Source organism: Mustelus asterias, chromosome 3 (genome assembly GCF_964213995.1).
Source record: "Mustelus asterias chromosome 3, sMusAst1.hap1.1, whole genome shotgun sequence".
In the NCBI taxonomy this organism is placed as follows: domain Eukaryota; kingdom Metazoa; phylum Chordata; class Chondrichthyes; order Carcharhiniformes; family Triakidae; genus Mustelus; species Mustelus asterias.
In genome coordinates, this window is record NC_135803.1 from 114931409 (window position 1) to 114951423 (window position 20015).

Sequence of the window (20015 nt, forward strand, 5' to 3'; positions counted from 1 at the left end):
AAATGTCTGATGGCAAGTGGTAGGAGCAGGAGAATTTATTGTCAGCTATACTGCGGAAGCAATGGCAAACCCCTGCAGTACTTTGTCAAGCATAACCATGGGCCAATCCAATGGTTGTCAAAACCCACTTAACTGGTGCCTGAAAGAGGATGATGTTGGAGGAAGAATCTCTGGAGAAATACTTTGTCGTTAAAGACAGTTCCTTTTTCAATAGTTGAACTGTCAATCTCAGAAAAGAACAGAAGTAAATCGCTGCAGCTAAGAATTACCTTGGACTGGTTCTGGGAGAATTGAATGTCTACTTAAAGAACAGTTTAAAATATATCTGTGAAATGTGTTTTCAATTGTGTGAAAAGAAAAATAGGACTGCGCTGTTTTGTGGTTTAAAGTATAAGTTGCCTACAACTATGGTGTTTAGTCAAAGGTGCTTTTAGTTTCACAGAATTGTTACATCGTAGAAGGAGGCCATTTGGCCCATTGTGTCTTTAACAATTTTACAATTGCTTTGTTACAGCAAAGATCTTAAACTGAGAAATCTTATGTCATCCTTTCAACTATTGACCAGAAGTTTGAATTTATTTTGTGAAGTTATTGGTCTCTACGGAGATTGTAACAATGATCATAATCAGTTCTGCTAGTAGGTAGGAAAAACAATGCAGGTGAACAATCTTGTGGGTGGTGAAAAGATGAAAAGAATTCTGTTTGAAACTTGGATGACAAATTGGCAGTCATTCACATATACATTTATCAAACCGGTTTTCAAGTGCATGTTGAATTAAACTTGTAAACAAATGATTTCCATCTATCATAGAGGTTACCAACAAATGATCTGCTTTGAAAAATTGTAAACACATTGACAAACAATCTCTCTCTAAATGTATTTTTAATTTGATTTACTGCTGCAGTTTAATACATGGATTGCTGTGACTAGTATATCTTGAACACCTTTTTCAGTATTGCTGCAACTTTATAATTATAAAAATAACACACTGTGGTACCCTGAGGTGTTAAAATACATGAAAGGTATATATGCTCACAGTGTGATCCAAGTTAACTCTTTGAGTACCTTACATTCTTTAAATATCTGAATAATGATAGAATCATGTTCAGATAAACAGGATACAATAAATAGTTTGGGAAATGCTTTTCAATTGTGCAGTGCACAACACACCTGTGAATCTCAACCAAGCATTACATAGGAAACAATTAGAATACAGTGAAATTCTACTTGATGGTTTCCCTTGAACAATTTTTCATGTTGCATTGGGTAACATAGGATCTAGAAATAAGAGTAGACCATTCTGCCGTATGCACCTACCCCACCATTCAATAAGATCAGGGTTGATCTGATTATGGACTAAAATCCACTTTCCTCTTTGCCCCCTATAATCCTTGACTTTCTTGTCTATCAAAAATCTGCCTAACTCAGCTTTGGATAAGTTCAATGACGCAGCCGCCACTGCTTTCTGGGGAAGAGAATTCCACAAATGAATGACCCTCTAAGAGAAAAAAGTCCTCCTTATCTCCATCTCAAAAGGAAGACCTCATATTCTTAAATTGTGCCCTTAGTTCTAGAACCTCCCTGTGAACTCCCCTAAGGATCTTATGGCCGGAATTCTCTGACCTCACCCACAGCTGGGATTCTCTGGTTCTGCTGCTCTGAATGGAGATTTGGTTGAGCGCCAAATTCTCCGTTCTCACTGGCAGCGGTGGCAGGGTGAATGAGATGCTGTGTACCGTTCTGGTCACCCTATTATAGATAGGATATTATTAAATTTGAAAGGGTGCAGAAAAGATTTACTAGGATGCGACCGGGACTTGATGGTTTGAGTTCTAAGGAGAGACTGGATAGACTGGAACTTTTTTCCCTGAAGCGTAGGAGGCTTAGGGGTGATCTTATAGAGATCTATAAAATAATGAGGGACATAGATAAGGTAGATAGTCAACATCTTTTTCCAAAGGGAGGAGAGCCCAAAACTATAGAGCATAGTTTAAGGTGAGAGGGGAGAATACAAAAGGGTCCAGAAGGGCAATATTTTCAGTCAGAGGGTGGTGAGTGTCTTGAACGAGCAACTAGAGGTGGGTACAATGTTGTCTTTTAAAAAGCATTTAGACAGTTACATGGGTAAGATGGGTATAGAGGGATATAGGCCAAATGCAGGCAATTGAGACTAGCTTAGTGATAAAAACTGGGCGGTTTGGACAAGTTGGGCCGAAGGGCCTGTTTCCATGCTGTAAACCTCTGAGATCAGCGATTCCAGGCCATATGTTTCAAACAGATCATTTCTCATTCTTCTGAACTCCAATGGGTATAGGCCCAGCCTGTTAAGCCCCTCATCCCAGGAGTGAGTCTCTGAACTGCTTCTAACACCCAATATATCCTTTTTTTCAAATAAGTTACCAAACTATACACAGTACTCGGATGTGGTCACAGCAAGGCCCGGTATAGTTCTAAGAAAACCTCCCTACTTTTATATTCCATTTCCTTGCAATAAATGCCAACATTCCACTTGTCTTCCTAATCACTTACATATTAACATATTGTGATTCAACTACCACAGCACCAGATCCTTCTGCACCTAGGAATTCCGCAGTTTCTCCATTTAAATAGTATATTGCTTGTCTATTCTTCCTGCCAAAATTGAGGACCTCACATTTTCCCACATTGTTCTTCATCTGCCAAACACTTGTCTAATCACTTAACCAATCTATATTCCTTTGTGGATTCTTTACCTCCTTGACAACTTACTCTCCTACCTATCTTTATGTCATAAGCAAATTTAGCTCCCATACATTTGGTCCCTTCGTCTAAGTCATTGATAATAGATTGTAAATAGTTGAGGCCCCAGCACTGATCCCTCTGGCACTCCACTAATTACAGTTTACCAACCTGAAAAAGACAATTTATCTCTGCTGTCTGCTTCCAGTTTACTGACCAATCCTTTATCCATGCTAATATGTTACCCCTTTACACCATGAGCTCTTATTCTGTGTAGCAACCTTTGATGTGGCACATTATTGAATGGTGTTTTGGGAGTCCCAAGTGCGCTGCATCTACAGGTTCCCTTTTATCCACCTTGCTTGTTACTTTCTGAAATAAGTTAGTGAGGTGACATCTCATTTCAATTGTCAAAATGGCTTTGTTTTTGAAAGTTTGTGTGAACACCCACTGTCATGGCTCAGTGATGAACTGCAAGGCATTATTTGTTTCAGGGCCGCACAGATCAAAGAGGTGCTTGCCTTAAACATTAATTTGTCTTAAGTTAACTGATGCAGTGATGGGGATGGACAACTTGGGCCAGGAAGGGCAAAATTGACTAGTGTTTCCTTTCCTGATTGTTAGCAAGTACACATTCTAGTATGGGTATTTGCAGAGTCCAGATTTGCTGTGTGAGAAATAAATTACATCTATGAAATAACTTTCAAACATCAGAAATTGCTTAAATCAGCACTGCATAGGCGGGAAGCCGCCCTTTTCTGAGACTATGGACCAATTTGAACTGTTTAGAAACATGGCCCAAATTAGAGTTCGATTCAGTGAGGTCAAAGTTGTCAATATGCACACGCACAAAATCACTTTCCATCTTCATACAAGCATTTGCACTTCCATCATAATGATGGGTCTAGTTGGAAGCAACTGTAAGTGGAAAAAAAGGTATTTTGTTTTGTCAGCGTCCATTTAATATTCAGCTTTTTTTATGGTTTGCATTAGCATCTAACCGAAATTAGTGACAGATATGCATCAAAATCAATGAGAAAATCTCTTGCTTTAGGAGTATTAACCCCTTGCTGTGCATGTGTGTGCGTGTGCCTGTGTGTGTGTGAGTGCACGAGTGCATCTGAGTTCATGGCGTCACCTGTACATCCTTCTCATAATTTTGTCATGGGTATGAAGCTCAGTTACACAACATGTCTGCAAGTCCCTGCCAATATTGTTGAGGATGTGTGACAGATTCTCTGGATCGGGCCTAAGTTCTGTGAATCTTTACCACCCAAAAGCTGGTCGAAATACTCAGAATTTTGAATCCCTCAATTCCTGATTCAAAAACTGGAGTTTACCCAAGTGTTCAATATCTTCGCCTTAACTCCGCGGACTGTAATGAGCAAACACATTGAAATTTTACCCACTGGGCATACAACTTGCATTTATGTCTAACACCTTTATTGTAGGAAATCACCCAAAGACACGTAATGAGAGCCACTGAAAGATATATCAAGTTTAATGATCAATAGAGATTAATTTTGAGGAACATCATAAAGGAGGATAAAGAAGGAAGAGGCCAAGAGGTTTAGAGGGGGGAATTCCAAAGTGTCAGGTCAAAACAGTGGAAACCCAGCCACCAGTGGTGTAGCAATTAATGATGGGATGCGCAAGAAGCCAGAGTTTGAGGAGCACAGAGGCCCTGAGGTTTATTGGACTGGAATCGGTTATAGCAATGGTGAGAGGTGCGGCTCTGGAACAATCTGAAAAGATTAATTAGGATTTTAAAATTGAGGTGGGAAATTTATACAACCCTATAAACACATTGACATGAACACTTCTGAAAGCTGGGTGAGTTCCCCGTTCCTTTCAGTCTTGGTCTGTAATTCTTTGATAGCCTTTGTTTTTCTGCATCGCTTGTATTGTACTGTTGTACAGCTTTTATTTTTGCCTTAGTTTGTGTTTCTATCTTTTACACTCTCCCATTTAAACAAACGTGTTGCCCAATCCGTCTGTCCTTTCCTTTCTTCCTGCTTTGGTTTGCAAAAGCTACTCTTGAATTGGGCACTTGAAAGTGTCTGTGAATAGTTTGGGACCACTGACCTATTTATTACTTTTCTCCTGGGGATGTAGCTTGCTTTAAATCTGTACACCTTTGTAAGCACAAGGTCAAGAACTCTGTGAAGGGAATACTAAATATGAACACGTATTTTACCATCTGTGGTGCCAAGGTACTCTGAGAACATACTGTCCACATCACTTCTTCTGTTGTTTTTAATTTGTTTTCATTTTTTCACCTCACATGATACAAAACATTCCTTAAATCTCCACCAAAGCAAACATTGTCCGTGGTCTGAGAGAGCAGTTCAGGCTTGGTAACACCTCTGCAGTTATAATCACACACTTGCCTCTCTCTAGCATAGACTGTCTCGGAAGTCTGGAATTAGCATCATTTTGGCTATCACAGATCTGCCCTGCATTTTCCTACATTGTGAGACAGAATGTGGCTTATCCAGCATTGCTCTATTATATAGTATTCTTCAGAAGTAAGAATAAAGCTATCCCAAATTTATTTTGTATTTAAATCTGAACCTCTTACTAAAAATGGTGAAAAGAATGTTATTACAATAGACAATTAAATGGTGTTATTTTGTTACAAAATAACATTCTATTTAATTAAATTTTGAGCTAGATTGTTAAAGTTTCAATATCGATTATTTTATGACAGCATCTAATTTTGCTGATCTTTGCATCATCATAAAGTAGTACAGTGGTTGATGCAAGACAACTACTGAATATGTATTCAAGGTTGTAACCTACTCAGTAAAGGTATTCTGTCAATATATACACAACAGCAAATTGTAAAGCTGGATTTGCATTGTTTGGGAATATCTATTTAAAATTATAAAGGATATTTAAAGTCAAAGACTAAAAATGCTGATGCCAACAAGAAGGATGACCATCAGACGGCTGTAGAAGATTATTCAAACTATTCCTTACTTTCTATATCATAAAAAACATAATGTTTTTTATTGTCAGCATGTTTTATTCAGTTTTAGCAGTAAAAGAAAAGTAAGTCCATTAGCTGCCACAAATGCTTTGTCTGGGATACCTTTGACTGCCCAGTGGGCCTATACTATCTGGTGTGTACTAAGTGCTTGAGTAAAATGTCCTAGTTTTATCCCTCAACTATGCTAAATTAGCTAATATTAGCAGTAGCAGCAAATAGAACATTATAGTTGACCTCAAGCATTCTGAGTTAGTATGAGGAATAAGCAGCTGAAGTTCCTGGATGTTCTTAACTGACATCCAGTTACCACTGCTACAAAGTATATAGGTATTAACATTGGATGAGGACAAGATGTCTCTTAGTAGATGAGCAACTTGTCATCACTTGCTCTCTGGACTTGTATACAAAGAATGTCACTTGAGTAAGGTGCCAGAGGGCTGCTGGAATCCATGAAGAAATATTCCATTACGACTCCGGTGTCTTCAAGAGAACACCGAAGGGAATGATTTTGTTCACTTTGCATAAAATTGAGTGAAGAATTAAGACTCGGTTCAAATCTAGAAGGCGGATCTGTAATTTGTTTGACATATTCACAGGCAAACCACTAGATGGCACGTCCAACTAGGGAAAATACTGTAAGAACATGCTTCCTGATTACCAAATTAGAAACCAACATTGGCAACAGAAGTTATGGGGAGAGCCTGTGGCCTTCTCACAATACATTCCCAGATAGATGGGAATCTATTATAAGCTGGTGTGAGAAGGTTCAGCAACGTAAATAAGATGTCAGTTATCTCCACAACCCACATCTGTGACATGTCACCAATGCAATGGAGATTCTATTTGATATCTTCAGTATCCCATGTACATCGATCACCAGTTTAGAGTACAAACTTCTGTTGGTATGATATAGTTATTTTGACTTATGGCTGCCTGTGCTTTTCTAAGCTAATATTCTGGTCTTGTGGCCCCACTTTTTTGAACTTGAATGCATGGACAGTCAGCTCCACCTAATATATATCTTGCTTTTGCCATAATACATACTCAGACAACATGCTGTTACCCCCATTTGTGAGCTTTAGATGCTGCTGTCTGTCAGCCTCTGGTGGTTTATCTCTAGTGTCTGGATTTACTTTAAGACTTGTACGTCTATCACAGTGGTGTTGCTTTGAATGTGAGATCAAAAGAAGATGAATTCCAGAAAAAATTTCCTTGTATGAAGAAAGGAACAGTCTTGTGTAAACATCCCCATGACAGCTCCCAATGAGTTATTTTACTAGAGCATTAGCACCCAGGATGACAGACAGGCAGAGACTACGTGCAAAATAACAGATCAGTCCCTGTGAGCCAGCAGGCAGTTGCCACAACAGAAATAAGATTTCTAAAGGAATTTTGTTCCACTTTTATAGTAAACGTTTGTGTGGCAGCTCATCTTTTTACAAGCTGTCTTGTCTTGGAGTCTTGCAAAGCAGACACTGGTTTTCTTTACGAGGTGATGTTTGTTATTAAGGCACTCACCTGACAGAAAGCAGCAGTATCATGAATAGAGTCGAGGATAAATTTGAGAACAAAGTCAAGATGGCTATTGTACGTTTTTGTTTATTTGTCATTTACTTATATGGGCATTGCTACTGTGGAAACGGGCCTTTTAAGCTGGCCAAGAAGGGCAGCCTTCCAGTATATTTTCATTTCAGTGAGCTTCAGCAGCATAGCACTTCCTGTTTATTCAACATCTTTACACCATTCTTCAGCCCCCGCTTCACAGCAACAGCCAAAGAACAACTGCAAGCCAACGGAAATTTAGAGGCATTAAGATCTTTCGGTAAACTTCCCCACTCTGTAATTATTTGTGTCATATCCAGAATTAAATCTGCCAATTAAACAGTCCCAGTGAGCCAAGTAGGGGAGCTGTCGAAAGATGCAAATGTTATGATTTAACCTTAAATTGATGGTAAATTAGGTCATGCTGAGGAATAAGGAAAATATTACGAAGAATCAATTTATATTTTTATCAGTCGGTTTTGTGTATAAATAATGGGGATGACTGTACAACCAAAAAAATCTGCTTAATAAAGTCAAATAACAGGTAGTAACAAAGAACAACTCATCTGCCAAAGCACATAAAATGAATGTTTTCAAAATAATATTTAACTCCATAAAAGTTGTCTTTTGTGATTAACAGTGGTCAGATGTTTGGAACTGGTCTGAACTGTTTGTTTAATAGTAGGAGTAATCACATGGGGGAGGGGAATGGAAAGAGTGACTGAATTTATTTACTCAGATGTTATACTGATGTAGGTGTGGAACTGAAAGTCACTGTGGGAACTGTGGGTTGCTTTTTGTTGGTATCTTCATAGTTCTGATGGTCATCGAATTTCCCAGCTTGTTGGTTTTGTTTATTCTGGACAGTCTAAGTTTGATTATTTATCAGAAGGAAAAGGGAGTAGTTTGGGCATAAAACGCCTATGCTAGGTTTTATTTTTCCAGCAGCCAGAAGCATGGTTTAGTGCATCGCAAATCTTTTAAAGCCAGCATTCTATGGTATGATTTATTTTGATGAAAGAGAGTAGAATTTTTAATTCAGTTCTAATCATCCCAAGTAGCATCGTACTTGTAAGTAAACAAATGGCCAATAATGTTCTTTACATCCAACTTTTTGTATTATTAGGATAGCTTTCATGATTTCTTTTTGGTTTGTAAGATATTTTAATATATCCCATTTTATTATTCTCCCACTCACAGCCCAAGGGATTCTTTGGTTTAGCTGTTTTGTAACATTCTAGCCAGCTCTTCATAATGCATTGTTCCTTTGGAAAATTTGATATCTACTGACAACCATCCATCAATATAGTCTGAAAATGGAATACTCTTTTAGTGCGAAAAGGAGAGATCAGAATGCAGAATATTTCGTAGATATACCTTTATGTTCAATAAAAGCATGTTAACTTTAAAGAGACTTCCAGAATTTAATGTTGCAGAATTATATGTGGCACTGTCATCAATCGAAATAAATTTCATTTATCTATTTAAAAATTTTCTTTCAGGGTGTTAGCTGTGGAGGTTTGAGCTGTAAAACAAACTCTATGAAGCACCATTTGTGGTAACTCTTCTTTGTGTGATAGAGTAGTAAACTGTCCCATTGGGTCTATTTATGGTTAAAAGGTGAATGTTATTCTTTTTTTATGTAGGCTTTTCAAGTTGCACGACAGCTCCTGCTGCAGCAACAAGCCAGTGGGTTAAAGTCTCCCAAGGGAAATGACAAGCAACCGACCCTACAGGTAAGTGTATATTTATAGATTATATGTATAACATTGTGTGCATGTTTGAACTGTTCTTAGATGGGAAGAATATAAAGTGGACAACTTTGACGTGGCTGTCATGTGCTATGCTTAATGGAATGACGCAAAATAATCTTTAATGATCTGTGTGCTAACCAGATCTGATGTTAGGTACTGAAGAAGTGCTTTGTTGTGTTGTTGGTGTCTAAAAACTCCCTTAGAAAATCAAATATGACTACTTTGACCTTTCAGCTTATTTGTGAGGATTCAAATAATTTGAAAGGATCAAACGAGCCACTCTTCATAGTCAAACTAAGAATTTTATTACAGAGGATACTCTTATAGTAGGTTCTATTACAGAACCAATTTGATTCTTATGAAGGCTTGGTGCCACTGAACTGAGGTATCATTATTAAAATTCAGTTTTATTAAGGCATTCAAAGAATAATTTAATAAAATGCTATATTTATTCTAATGCCACTTTGGGTCTTTGATATTTATATATAAATCTACATACTGTTAATACCATGAATGATTTTTGCTCTCTGCTTTGTCTCTTGCTCACAAAAAACATGAAATGAAATGCAGTCCAGCAATATGCATTCTTGCCATTTTTATTGGCTGCACTAAAATTGTACATTAAAAAAGTTCTGCATTTCCCTAAACTGGGTTGAAGTAAAATGACCTTGAGCTAGGATTACAACATTTTCATGGTAAAGAAAGATTTATATCAGCCAGTATACTTTCGATATTAAAAAAAAGAAAAAAAAAACTAAAAGTGATTTATGTTTCCATTTTATATTTGGAAATTTGTTCTCACTTTTAAGTATGTGCACCTCCACTGACCATAGCCCTGTTCTCCACTGACATCCACACACACATCACTGAAATTTTGTACCCTGCCAAGTTCAGGAACGGTGAATAATGGAGCCTGAAAATACTCGCGCCGCTCAGCGTGCCAATTTTCTGATTCTGTTCCTGCCGCTGCCCATTATTATGCTGAAGTGGCTTTCAGTGAGGCAGGTAGCCAATTGTGTTAGCCAGGGATAAAGAAGGCTGTCTAGGATTTTTTGCAGCAGGCTTCCAGGAACAAGGGACCATGTGACTGCTTGAATGCATGAACATAAGAACTAGGAGTAGCAGTAGGCAATTCGGCCCCTTGAGCTTATTCCACCATTCAACACCATTGTGGCTGATCTTGTCTTGGCCTCAACACTACTTCCCTGCCCATTCTCCATAACCCTTCAACTCATTACTAATTAATAATCTGTCTATCCCTTCAAATTTACTCAATGTCCCAGCATCCACTGAACTCTGAGGTCGTGAATTCTACGGATTCACAACCCTTTTAGAGAAGCAATTTCTCCTCATCTCTGTTTTAAATCTTCTACCCCGTATCCTAAAACTATGACCTCTTGTTCTAGATTGCCCTACAAGAGGAAAGATCCTCTCTACATTTACCTTGTCAATCCCCTTTAGCATTTTACATGCCTCAAGTAGATCTTCCTTCATTCTTCAAAATTCCAGAGTGTATAGACCTAAACTGCTCAATCTCTCTTCAGAAGACCAACCCCTCATCTCTGGAATCAATCTAGTGAACCTCCTCTGGATTGTCTCCTATGCAACTACATCCCTCCTCAAGTAAAGGGACCAAAACTGTACACAATACTGCAGGTGCCTCACTAATGCCTTGTACAATTGCCAAAACATTGAATGTATTAAAGAGGCGGCTAGATGTAGCACTTGGGGCAAATGGGATCAAAGGTTATGGGGAGAAAGCAGGATTAGGCTATTGAGTTGGACGATCAGCCATGATCGTGATGAATGGCGGAGCAGGCCTCCTCCTGCTCCTATCGTCTATGTTTCTATGTTTGTTACAGCGACATTTTCCTACTTTTATACTCAATTCCTCAATAAATGCCAAAATTCCACTTGCTTTCCTTATTATCTGCTGCACCTGTATACTAGTTTCCAGTGATTCATGCACCTTAAGTGAACAAGGAATCATTCTCCCTGAGCCATCATTAGTTTTCAGTTATGCTTACAGAAACAAATTCAAATGCAGTGTTTGCAGGTTATGTGAAGCAGATTCTGCACTCTGAACTTTCTCTCCATTTAGATAATAAGTTACCTTTCTATTTTTCCGACATGGGCATTCCAGGCAGGATTACAGGCCCACCCTGTCTGTCTGCCTGGTGTGGGTGCAGCCAAAGCCCATCCACTGGAAGGATTCTTATCCAGCCCCCCGGGGTTGGTGAGAGGGTATCTCTATGCTGAAGCACTCTCTTAGTTACTTACCCTTTTTACTGCAGGTCTTTCAAACTGGAAGACCTATGATTGACCTTCCAGCTTTGAGAGCCCACCCGCTGCCCTTAATCATAGAATCCTTAATCACAGAATGGTTACACTGCAGAAGGAGGTCATTTATCCCACTGTGTCATGACTTGGAAACTGTCCCAACTCCTGTTTCCCACTGGAAAATCAGAGATCAGATAATTCAACACACACCAACAGTTGTGCTTGGGATCTCCCTAAAATTCTCATTGGATTAACTCTTCAAATCTTTTGAGAAAGATCAAATTTCAGTTGTAACCACATATATAAAACTCAAGTTATTTTTGCATAGCTCCTCAAAGCCATGGTGATGATAACTTATGCTATGAAAATATCTTTGGTTAAAATCAGATTTGTAATTCAGAGCATTCAAGCTACATGGTCTGTGCAGCTGAAGGACTAATACTGAGGCTGTTGGTGAGTAGGCAGAGAGACCTGAGTGACTATTACAAATTACCCCACAATGCTGACAAATGCATTTCTTCACTGAAATAGCAAGAAAAAATACTAACTTCAGTGGCAGCATTGAAAATAATTTTTGTAATCAATTGATTGGCACAATTCAAATTGAATTTGGACATAACATCCCTCCTCTGCCCCTCACCAACATCCACCAGCTGAAACAAGACTACATATGGAAATATGTAGTTATATTCATTTGTGCATGCCCTCTATATAGGTGGCAATTATTGAAAGGTGTAGGAATATTCATTCCAGAGTATAAATTGGGCCAATTAATTGCTGTTTGCTGGTCTAAATCTTTAAGCCTACTTTAACTTAAGAGTTTTGGTTGCTTTAACCTTAAGTGAACAAGGTATCATTCTCCCTGAGCCATCATTAGTTTTCAGTTATGCTTACAGAAACAAATTCAAATGCAGTGTTTGCAGGTTATGTGAAGCAGATATTATCACTTTTCATAGTGAAATGCAAAACATTGCCTAAAGATATCTAACTCAATTCTCCAAGCTGAGGTAAAACATGTAACATTTTTTTGAGGAGGAACAAAGACAAACTAAGTGTACTGGACTGGCTATAAGTGTGCAAATTGTTGACGGTTTTCCCTCAAATATTCGATGTCTCCCTTCCCCTCCCCCACGACTTGGTTTACCCATAGAATCCTGCAAAAGAGACTCCCACCTAGCTAATTAACATTATCACTGAAATGGTAGGGTTGAGTCATTAGTTCCATGTGCATTTAATTAGAGGCAGACTGAAATTGGATTTAACTTATTACTTTTCATGGATCACTTTCTTGTCATCACTTCAAATTGGATTGCAGCCCCAGGTAACTAATTATGGGAGCCACAGGATCAAGAGTGAAGAAGAAGGTAATTAGGAACCACAGCGTTGGACCCTTGCTGATAGTCCACTAGTACTGGGGAAAAATATAGTTTTATTTTGTAGCACTGCCACAAGCAGGGGCATTAAAATTGTGGAAATAATATTCTGTTCTGTTTGGAATCATGGGAAGGCTGCTGCCACCTATTGCGGTTTATGTGATGTGCAGCTGTGTTGAAGATGTTATGTCCACATGGTTCCACAATGAACTTCTTAATGTGTAGTTTAAACAAGTGAAGTCAACATATTGCATGTAGGCATGAGGTAATGCAAGAACTATGTACTCTGAGGCTTTTTCATTTGTGTGGAAAAAAAAAATATCATACAAAACTGTGTAGCAGGATGTGGAACAAAATCTTAATGTTTTGGATTAGTGTACATGAGAATTGTCTGTACATTGAGATGTAACCAACTGATCTCAAAGTATTCCATTTGTGTAATTTTCTCATAGGATGAAAAATATCTACTTCTGTAGGATCATAAGACATATGCATTAAAAAATTGATGAAAACATCATGACGTGGACTTTTCAAGCAGTGCTCATTGTTTCCTGTATAATGTTAGTAGGTTTAAGAAATAATCTGGGCTCAAAATATAAACTGCAACACATTAGCCTTTACTACTGCGCAATTTTCCTTTAATGAACAGAAATCCACAACATTATGCAAAAAAAATCTCAAGGCATCTTCCACATCTTAATAATGATTTAAAGTAAAATCTTTGTGCGGCTTAAAGAGTTTCACATTAAGGTCAAATAGCATAGTGTTTTCTCTTTTTCTGACGGCTGGCTGAATGAGGATCACGGTGGGAGATGAATGCTAACCTTTCTTCAAAGTCTGAAGCTTTTTCTGTTGGGAGCTGAGGGTCCTTTTCCTTTAGTTTGTGTAGGCAGCATTTGAACTACTGTGCTGTACACACCATAGCATTGTCCCAGCATATGTGCACCAAACGGCTCAAATCTGCAACTCATTACTGCACAGCACTGGAGCCCATCCAGTGGTTAGAATATTTCCTGAAGCCTAGAATAACAGCAGTTAGTGCAAGCGCCACACTATAGAAGTGACAATGAGGGGCGGTCTACTCCTGTTGGCATGGTGCCCAGTCAGGAAAGCTAGTTGAGATAGCAAGACAGTAAGATTGCTGCCATCCATATGTGTTGTGCTGTCGGACTTGGACGAGACTGATTTTTTTTTTCAAAGGAGAATGCGGTTTAAACAATGTGACAGCATCAATCTGCTCCACTTCTTGCTTGTGCTATGTAGAATTTGGTCTGTGATTATGTATTTTTTATGACTTCTCTCAAGTGCTGTATGCAGCATATCTTTAATGACTTAAATTGGTTATTATGGATGTGCAGCTACTTTGCAACTGCTGCATACATTTTTACAACGGTACAAGTTTGGGAAAGATTGAAGACTTAAAAAATGTTTTTCTTGTCAAAAACAATTTGCTATGTATATCAGATATTAGAACCAGATTGTGGTAATTCTGCTTGAATTAAATAGCTGTTCTTGCTTTGTGTGCTTTCTCTAAGATTATGGACATCTAAGAAGTCATAAGATTCCAAACCCCACTACCCCCACAGCACTCACCATCCACCCTTTTTCTCTAACTAAAGATGTAAATTAATTTTTTGTCCATTCTGAGACATTTTGATGTTTGAGTTCACAGCCGTTGTCCATTACATAAGCAGACTGGGGAAGGGGTGTGGTTCACATCTGTATGTCTGCTGTTTTGAAAGCTTTAGGAATTTTCCTGAAACTTGAGTAATATGTCACTCAAAGTGAGGCTATTGTAATAAATTTAATTACAGTTGGAGAATCTTACATCTGCAGGTTATGTCTGGATAAAAATATTTCTGCATTTTTTGCCCATTTCTATTTCCTTGTTTACAGCTGAAGTTGTACAGCAATAATGCATAAAATTACTATTACTAAATAATAACCAATACTCTGTGGCTTCTGAAAATTCAAAAAGGCACATGGGTGTTTGTATTAAAACAGTTATTTTTACTTATTGTACCAATTTCGACAACTGGCTTAAGAAAAATGCCAGTTGCAGTTGCCTATGCAGGAGCAAGAATTTGTTCCCTTAACCAGGAATAGAGAGATCTGTGTGGCAGGGTACGGTATTTGTTAAAGAAAAAAAGCTGTCCATATATGTAGAACAGGTCTGTTGTCATTTGCAAATGTCAAATGGGTCCTCCAACACGTATGGACACCCCTTTTAAAATCCAGCAATCAAAAATTCGACATTCAGGGGGAGGTGGGGTGGAATTAGACAGGTGCGTGTGTCGGGGAGAGGGATGTGACATTCATTTGTTGGAGGGTGGAGTGATGTTTAAAATATTAAAAATTGGATTCTGACCTAAAGCTACTGCCAACCTGCCCACTTCTGACTGAAGTTGGGTGAGTGACTGACCCACTCCAAAAGGGCAGGTTGACATTTTAAAATTACAATGAGGCTCATTTTTATTCAGCGTTTCCACTTTGACTATGGGCGGCTCGGCTCCAGAACCCTGAGAAATCCAGCAGGCAGCAACATTCATTGCTGGGCAGACCCAGTAGCATCTATTTCCTGAATCCAGTGTGCCTGTTATGAGGCAACTCGCCCAACCACCCCCAACAGTTCTCCAATTCCACCTGCCAGGCTTCTGACCTTGACTCAGACTCGCCCTGCCCAGTGGCATTCACCAAACTGTTCCCCATCCGACTGGAAGTCAAGCCGGTCAATCGGGTAGGCTTCTGGGCAGGAACCAATCGGTGACATCACGGACAAACTATGGAGTTGCACTAAAATGTCACAGATTGCCGGGGAATCCCAATTTACCGGGCCTTTTTGACTGCATCCAATTTTTAAATGTCAACCTGCCCTTTTGGAGTGGGTCAGTCACTCACCCAACTTCAGTCAGAAGTGGGCAGGTTGGCAGTAGCTTTAGGTCAGAATCCAAGTAAATAATGGACCAGGCCACACTGTTGAGTTTACGTTCCTAAAACTATTCAGCAGCCACCCCAAAAGGTAGACCTGCCACCCAACACTGCATACTACCTGTGCCTTGTTCCACCTTCTCAGATGAGGGGGGGCACATTTCAATTGTTTTCTTGCTCATGAATTTTAATCAAATTGTATCATTGTTGTATCATACAACAAAAATTTCAATGTCAAAGCAATAAATTTCAATAAAGAGTAATTCATAAAAATGCCCATTAAAACGTGCCAAGCAGCAGATTCACCGGTTAAAGCTCTTTGCCATTTTGCTTAAGAAGCAAAGCTAGAGAGAGACACACAGCCAACGCCCCAGGGTCACAAGGCAAGGGTTAGGGACAGGTCATAGCTATAGAGTTGGATTATCAAACATTGACCTTCACCCCTGGAGGCACACATTCTGTGGTGGCCTGAGCAGAATTCATAAGAAAACAGGTTATCTTTGAGCCTAGATTTTCCTCCTCTCCCAGTCTGCTTTGTGGATAGATTTCACACACACGCGCGCAGACATTCACTCCCCCTCACTCAAAGGCCTACCTATCATGCTTGCCTTTATAGGACGTGGCATAGAGTATAAGAGTTGGGGTCTGATGTTGCAGATGTATAGAACGTTGGTTCGGCCGCATTTGGAATACTGCGTCCAGTTCTGGTCGCCACACTACCAGAAGGTCATGGAGGCTTTGGAGAGAGTACAGAGGAGGTTTACCAGGATGTTGCCTGGTATGGAGGGGCTTGGTTATGAGGAGAGATTGGGGAAACTGGGATTGTTCTCCCTGGAAAGACGGAGGATGAGGGGAGACTTAATAGAGGTGTATAAAATTATGAAAGGCATAGATAGGGTGAACGGTGGGAAGCTGTACTGGTGCCAGTACAGAGCGAGACTGCGGATAGTTGGGAACCTGTCTCGGGGGCAGGGAAGTCATATGGTGTCGTGGAAGTGGAAATGACTCGGGTTGGGAAGCATTTTCCGATCGGGGCCATTGTGATCTCCTGGACTCGTTTCGATCGCCTCAGGGGGTCGGAGAGGAATTTCCCAGATTTTTTTTCCCCATATTGGCCCTGGGGTTTTTCACTCTGGGTTTTCGCCTCTCCCTGGAGATCACATGGTCTGGAATGGGGGGGTGGGGGTGAGTTAATAGGTTGTAATGAACAAAGCATCGTAGCTGTGAGGGACAGCTCGGTGGATAGGATATTGGTATGTAGATAGGCTGGAAAATTGGGCGGGGATCCTGGATTCAGGATTCAATCCTGGACCGGGGAGCGGCGCGGGCTTGGAGGGCCGAAGGGCCTGTTCCTGTGCTGTATTGTTCTTTGTTCTTTGTTCTTGTTATCCAAGCTGCAGTCGCTGCTGGGTCTACCCGAATTCCAGCCAGACCTTCTTGGCTGCCAGCCTCTCCCCGACCTATCTGACCTGTCCTCCAGCCGCTCCCAGACCTACCCGACCTCCAGCCACTCCCGGGTCTACCTGGCTTCTCGCTGCACCCAGACTTACCAACCACCTCCTGTTGCTGGACAATTGTTGCTTTCTACTTGCCACCCCACCTATCGCTTCTCTCCTGAGCTCTTGCACTCTGCTTTTCCTTGTGTCTCCCTACTTGTGCCACCATTTTGGCCCTTTGTCCTTTCAGGGGCCGGTGCCTACGCAGGACAGTGAGAGAGCACACACTCTGAAAACAAAGGAGCAGTCAATCACCTTTACAAATGCTATTGCTCGTCCAATAAAAGGATGTTCCTGTCGCAAATTGCCCATCAGCCACAAATACAGCAGAGATCAGACTCTCTGATTGCACAAGCAGATTGTTGCAGATCTTTCATTCACTTACCGGTAATTTGAAGAGTGAGTCCATGGGGTGGATACAGGGGCCTCAGATGCCAGGTTGTGATCCCTCGGCAGGGTTTGGACAAACCTGCAATTGACCTTGATAAATTGCGTTAGTGTGAGCTAAACAAGAAATGGTTCTTATGATTTGCATGCCATCTGTTTCCCTGCATCTTTAGTTTCTAAAGACAACTGACCTATCCAGGGAAAATATCAAATTGATGTGAGATACTTACCCAATTAAATGGTGAGAAAATTGATGACAGTTGGATACCTTTTGTTATTGGCAAATAATTGGCAACAATAAGTGTTCAGTTGAGAACATAGCATCAACATTGTGGCACAGTGGAGTTTACATATCCAGTTGCAATAGTTCTCCACCTTGCCGTTGACTGGATTGCTTGCCAAATGGCACTACTTAAAGGTTAGGTCATTCAGCCCCACGAGTCTGTTCCATCATTCAATTAGATCACTACTGATTGGTATCTCAACTCCATTTACTCACCTCTGTTCCATTCCATCTTGGTTTGAATGATAAAATAAGTTGGATTAACTCAAGGGAAGGTAAAGTTTGAAACGAAAATAGGGCAGACAGGAAGAAGATTGGGAAGGAAGGACCAAATGCCTACAGAAGGATTTACATTTATCATTTATATTTTAAGTTTCTTTGAGTTGTGTGAGATTGTTACATTAAGAAAGACACAGTTGACATTTGAGCAGCATTTTTTCCCCTGGATCTAATTATTTTCAGGATTTTTCCAAAATCAACAGCACATCATATTTTGAGTGTTTACAACAACAACTTGCACTCGTACAACATTTGCAGCATGGAAACTGAGCCTAAACCACTCCGCAGACACTCAAGGACAAATGAATGGTTAAAGGAAGAATTATTGGGGGGGCGGGGATCAAAAGTTTGGTGAGATGGGTGGGTTTTAATGAGGGCTTTAACATAGAAAAGGGGATAGAGATTTCAGAGGCCTTTAGGAAGGGAATTCCTGTGTGTGGGGAGTAGATAGCTGAAGTTGATTTTCCCAAATTAAGTTGCATTGTCTGGAATGATTGTATTTTTAAAAAATCATTATGAAAATTCTGACAATGTCCTATTTTTGGGAATGACTGATGTGCATGAATAATGAGGTGCTGGTTAGCATTTGCTAAGGTGAGGACAGAGGCCATCAATCTCCTGTTTAAACATGCATTATATGTGTATGTTGTAAAAAAACATACAGTTAAATGAGTTTGATCCTTACCATATATTTAATGTAAATTATACATAAATATTTGATGAAAATGAATGAGTAGAAATATTGTTCAAGTAATTTAGCACTTAAACAAGATGAGTTTGACCCAGAAAACCCCTGTAGCTGCAGCCACTTTACCATTGTAACTTTGGTGGCAAATGGGTTTTCAACCAAACTTGCATTCGAATTACGGTAGTGGAGCAGGAGAAACACCCAGGAAATTCCAGGTCTATAGCCTCAGTTTTAATACCACTTGAGAATGGGATACACACTGTTTATACGTCCAATTTGCACCCAGTTCAATTCTCGGCTTCATCCATGTCAATGGAGTGTAAAATCAGGCTGGGCATAAATCAGGTTCCAGACCACACTGCCTTTTTCCCAGATGTGCTAAGTTAAAATTCGGGTTTTAGATTTTATCAGGTATACAAAGAGTCTACTTAATGAATTTGTTTTTGTTACATGTCATTGTGTCAAAAGACATTTTTTTGCTGCCTTTGCAGCAGCACTGGCACTTGGCATCTGTTTAAATATTTTGTGCAACCTTAAATGTTTCTGAGTGTATATTAAAATAAATGTCCCTGTGAAATGACTTGATCTTTAAAAATGTGAACATATTTCATAATTTAGTATATTGGCACATTTTACTACAAAGGCGGTATACAAGTGTAAGTTATTGTTCAAATAATTTATGGATGTATTCGATCCACTGATGTGCTGACCATGTTAGATGAAGTAAAGTGGGAGGAGGCTTGTATGGAGTGTAAAGTAGCAAAGACCATTGGATTCCTTGCATTAGTAACCATTGAGTGTAAAATCTCTATTTCTTCCCACCTCATACAACACTTCTGGGTGAAAGGGTGGCACAGTGGTTAGCACTGCTGCCTCACAGTGCCAGGGACCTGGGTTCGATCCCCGGCTCGTGTGGAGTTTATACGTTCTCCCCGTGTCTGCGTGGGTTTTCTCCAGGCGCTCTGGTTTCTTCCCACAGTCCAAAGATGTGCGGATTAGGTGGATTGGCCATGCTAAATTGACCCTAATATCAGGGGAATTAACAGGGTAAATATTTGGGGTTATGGGAATAGGGCCTGGGTGGGATTATGATCAGTGCAGGCCCGATGGGCCAAATGGCCTCTTTCTGTACTGTAGGGATTCTATGAAAGAGGAGATGCTCCTGCGCTCAGGCCAAAGCTACTCTAAGCCAGTAGCTAGCAGACATGCGATGCCAACCTTCTATCTTACAGTTAGGTTCCTGAACTAATAATCCAGAGAGAATATGAGATCAGATTCCACCATGCAGTTTGGG

The 20015-nt window shown here is 39.9% G+C and overlaps 1 protein-coding gene across 7 annotated transcripts in view; it reads left to right on the plus strand.

The window, feature by feature from the left end:
* Positions 1–20015, plus strand: part of foxp1b (forkhead box P1b) — a 502439-nt gene that overhangs the window by 311969 nt on the left and 170455 nt on the right. For 6 of the 7 annotated variants that reach the window (XM_078209450.1, XM_078209454.1, XM_078209451.1 and 3 more), the window contains one exon: positions 8900–8989. In XM_078209450.1, the coding sequence (XP_078065576.1) occupies positions 8900–8989 (90 nt within the window). Of the gene's footprint in view, positions 1–8157; positions 8253–8899; positions 8990–20015 lie in introns of those variants that run through there. The other variant, XM_078209456.1, reaches the window with a different exon arrangement.